The sequence below is a fragment of the Lactuca sativa genome, chromosome 5 (assembly GCF_002870075.4).
Source record: "Lactuca sativa cultivar Salinas chromosome 5, Lsat_Salinas_v11, whole genome shotgun sequence".
Classification (NCBI taxonomy): domain Eukaryota; kingdom Viridiplantae; phylum Streptophyta; class Magnoliopsida; order Asterales; family Asteraceae; genus Lactuca; species Lactuca sativa.
This window is the reverse complement of record NC_056627.2, coordinates 92467939-92471627: the sequence shown is the minus strand read 5'-3', so window position 1 is coordinate 92471627 and position 3689 is coordinate 92467939. Positions and strand designations below refer to the sequence as shown.

Here is a 3689-nt window from a genome sequence, read left to right as displayed (position 1 = left end):
TGGTGCAGTGACCCAATCCTCGAATGTTATTGTAGGCAGTAATCTTATTTGATCTCTTGTATTGTCGTTTTTGTTTTTATTCTTTTTTGTATTCAAACTTTTGTTTCCTCCTAGCCCTTGGCTAGTTTTTTTTTAATAGATGCCTGCCGTTCCAAAAAAAAAAAAATCGTAACACCCTATTCCCGAGTTCAATTTAAGGAGAGAAAAAAAGGAAATGGGTGGAAGTGAATGAAAGTAAGAGAAATTGGTGTTCCTGAGTTTCATTAAAGGAGGGAAGTGGAAGAAAATTGAGGAGTTTCATTAAAGGAGGGAAGTGGAAGGAAATGAAGAGATCACTTTCCCTCCTAACTTTCCTTCCGATTTGGAAGGATTTGGAAAGAAAAAACAAAATGTTTAACTTTCCTTCCATTTCTCTCAAACTCGGGAACACAAACAAATTTCTTTTCCTTTATCTTCTCTTCTTTTCTCTCTTTACTTTTTTTCTCTTCTAGTCTTGCTATTTCTCGGAACGGGGTGTACTTGAGGTGTGTAAAATGCATTAATCAATATTGAGCGTTAACACCTCGGAGTCTCGGACTCCCCTTTTATCAATTACAAGAATTTTAATTGTGGTGTGTAAATTTCACAAAGAGTTCCATTTCGTCGGGTTTCAATGGCGTTCTCTTCAACGGTGCGTTTCCCCTCCCTCTGCCGTCTGTCGAAAGCATCTACCTCTTCTTCACCATTAATTCCGTCCGCTTCGATTTCCATTCGATCTTCTCCTTCTCATATTAATCTAAATATTGTGAGAAAGAATTTCTCAATTCGCGCGATTTCAACACAAGGTATTGGTTCTCCGTTGTTTCGTTATATGTTCTCTTGTTAATGATTCTGTATCTTCACCTCGTTTATTCACGATTTTACTGCCTTGATTGTGATTATAGTACCTGCTTTCGCTTTAGTGTATCTTCTTAGGTTACATATGTAGAAGTTATTGGGGGTTTGTTTTCTTTATTTCTCTGGGTTTTAGGGTTTGAAGGAATTCAATCGGTTTAGTCTCTAACAACAGTAACCCAAAACTTACCATATTTTTGAGAGAGCGTAAATTGGACAAATTGTCGCAAGTGTGGTAGTAGGTTTGATGGAAGCTTGAGTGAATTGGACTCAGAAAGGATAGGATCAATCTCAATCATAAGTAGATTTGGTGATTTAGGGTATTGGGTAGAAGACTTGGGTACAGAAAGGTATATGAATAGTTAGCTATGTGTTAGGATTTGAGTAACTATTTATTAGTTAGTTGATAGTTGCTTGAATCCAACAAAGAGAAAAAGGAAGAAAAAATCGAGGTATGATTTAAAGTTTTGGGGTCCGATGTGCTAATATCACATCTTCAGAAACTAATCCTGATTCTTTTAGACTTTTTTTATCAAATTGTGATGATTATTAGATTCTTTTAGAATTTTTTTATAATATAGAAATAGTTGAAAGTAGTCAAGTATGTTACATATTCTTGCATTTAGCCGTTAAATATACTCTTAGCATAAATGTAATTCATAAATGTTTAATGCATTTTGCATTTACAATAACATATTTATGTCTAAAATTGTGGATGCATATTGTAGCAGCACCTGCATCTGGAGGAATAGCACCTGCAATTGATTTGACAGAAAATGCATTGAAGCATTTAAATAAAATGAGGTCCGAAAAGAATGATGATTTATGTTTGAGAATTGGTGTTAAACAAGGTGGATGCTCAGGCATGTCTTACACCATGGAATTCGAGAGCAGGGCAAACGCAAGACCAGATGACTCAGTTATGGAATATGATGGTTTTGTCATTGGTATGCTTTATTTTTTTCTAGGATTAAAAACAAAAAAGAAAAAAAAAAAACGAGCATTTATTTTCGTATTTTAGGCTTATAGCATCCTACGTTCATTTCTTCTTAATACAAAACACTTTTTGAATGATATAACTGGATATTGTGAAGTATAATGTCTTAATGAGAAAAAGTTTGAAAGTATAATGCTATAATTGGATAGATTTTTCTAATTATAATGTCCTGATAAGAAAAAAAAATGTTAAAGTACAATGCTATAGTTGATTAGTTGTACAAGCTTTAATAAGAAAAAGAGAAAAAGTACATTGCTCTTAATAGTAATAAATGAAAGTAGGATGCTATAAATTGGTAAAAAGTGAAATATCATTGTATAAATACACATTTAACTAATTGTTTGATTTCTAGATGTTGATTTTGTTTTTTTCAACTTATGTGCAGTTTGTGATCCGAAGAGTCTTCTCTTCATATTTGGGATGCAGCTTGACTTTAGTGATGCACTTATTGGAGGAGGCTTTTCATTCAAAAACCCGAATGCTACACAAACATGTGGTTGTGGAAAATCATTTGCTGCTGAGATGTGAAAGAAACATCATGTACTTATAGACCATATGTTTATACACGACATATAAACTAATACATAAATTGTAGTCGGAATCAGTCCATTGTCTATTTATTATATGTATTTTGCATACCAAAATCACTTGTCGGGATTGGATGAATATTCGATCAATATTGTGATATCATGATATTTGAATCCGGGCAATGATTAAGGAGATTGTTCTTGAACATAGATTTATCTATCAGGCCATGTTTAGTTTAGACCAAAACTAAACAAGATTTGTAGGTTATTTTCAAGGATAAGGATGGAAAGGGCATTTGCGTTTTTTATACAAACGAAATATCGAAAACGGGTCTTTGATTTCCCAATGGATGGTTCAGGAGATTGTCAAGAATATGGATACCATGATACTATAGTTGTAATTATCAGTTTAAGATGAGTATTATCTTTTTGCTTGAGGATACTGTGATTTACTTAGGTGTTGTTTGTTTTTCTGAAACAAAAATTCATGAAGTCTGCGGACCATCTCTGCAGTAGAAGAGGTGGACCAAACGGCTGCAGATTGTAATAAGTGTGTTTGTTTGTTTGTTTGTTTTTTTTTTTCAAAAAACAAACAACATTTTAGACTATCTTCAACAGCAATCCAATTTAAAACTAAAAAACTAGTTTCTTTATTATCCATATATTCAACCAAACTCAACCCAATTTTTAAGTTCATTAGCAACTTAACTCAACCTAATTTAATTATTAAATAAATATAATCTATGATTAATTTTTATTCTATTTAAAAGTAATATATATATATATATATATATATATATATATATATATATATATATATATATATATATATATATATATATATATATAATTTTATTTTATTTCAAAACAAACTAAGTTAGTTATTTTTAATATAAAAATAATTAAAATATATACAAAATTATTTCATGATCATCAAGTATATACTTAATAAAAGATAACCCAAGTTACAATCCATCTCATTGACCCGGTGTATGAAAGATGTAGCTGAAGAGATTCGTGATCATAATTTTTTATCCTTCGTAAAAACCTAGTGAGAGAAAACCCTTTTCTCTTGCATTACGACGCCATATTTTGTTCTCGTTCTTTATAAAGATTCGAGTAGTTAAGTTTCTTCTTAATTGTTCTAAGATATGTTAAGTTCTTGTTGGTGATATAACAAGGTACAGATCCGTTATTAGTTGTTATATTGGTTCTTTGTGAAGCTTTTGGGCAGTAAACAATTTTGGTTTAATTCAAGTTGTTAAGTGGTTTTTAGGTGTTGATTTAAAGGT

General features: G+C 31.4%; 1 protein-coding gene across 2 annotated transcripts; it reads left to right on the top strand.

Moving 5' to 3' along the window:
• Window positions 1-539: 539 nt before the first annotated feature.
• LOC111894528 (iron-sulfur assembly protein IscA, chloroplastic) lies at window positions 540-2603 on the top strand. 2 transcript variants are annotated; one of them, XM_023890605.3, is made up of 3 exons: window positions 540-824; window positions 1605-1820; window positions 2256-2603. In XM_023890605.3, exons 1-3 carry the CDS (start codon window positions 653-655, stop codon window positions 2396-2398), a joined length of 531 nt encoding a protein of 176 aa, XP_023746373.1. In that variant the 5' UTR covers window positions 540-652; the 3' UTR covers window positions 2399-2603. The 2 variants fall into 2 exon arrangements, with proteins under 2 accessions (XP_023746373.1, XP_023746372.1); XM_023890604.3 differs by having other exon boundaries at window positions 542-824; window positions 1602-1820.
• Window positions 2604-3689: the final 1086 nt, after the last annotated feature.

Excerpts from the sequence above, each read along its gene's own strand:
- LOC111894528 (XM_023890604.3), top strand. The coding sequence starts at position 653 with ATGGCGTTCTCTTCAACGGTGCGTTTCCCCTCCCTCTGCCGTCTGTCG. Across the intron at positions 825-1,601 it reads TCGCGCGATTTCAACACAAG|CAGCACCTGCATCTGGAGGA; the intron begins GTATTGGTTCTC and ends TGCATATTGTAG. Across the intron at positions 1,821-2,255 it reads ATATGATGGTTTTGTCATTG|TTTGTGATCCGAAGAGTCTT; the intron begins GTATGCTTTATT and ends ACTTATGTGCAG.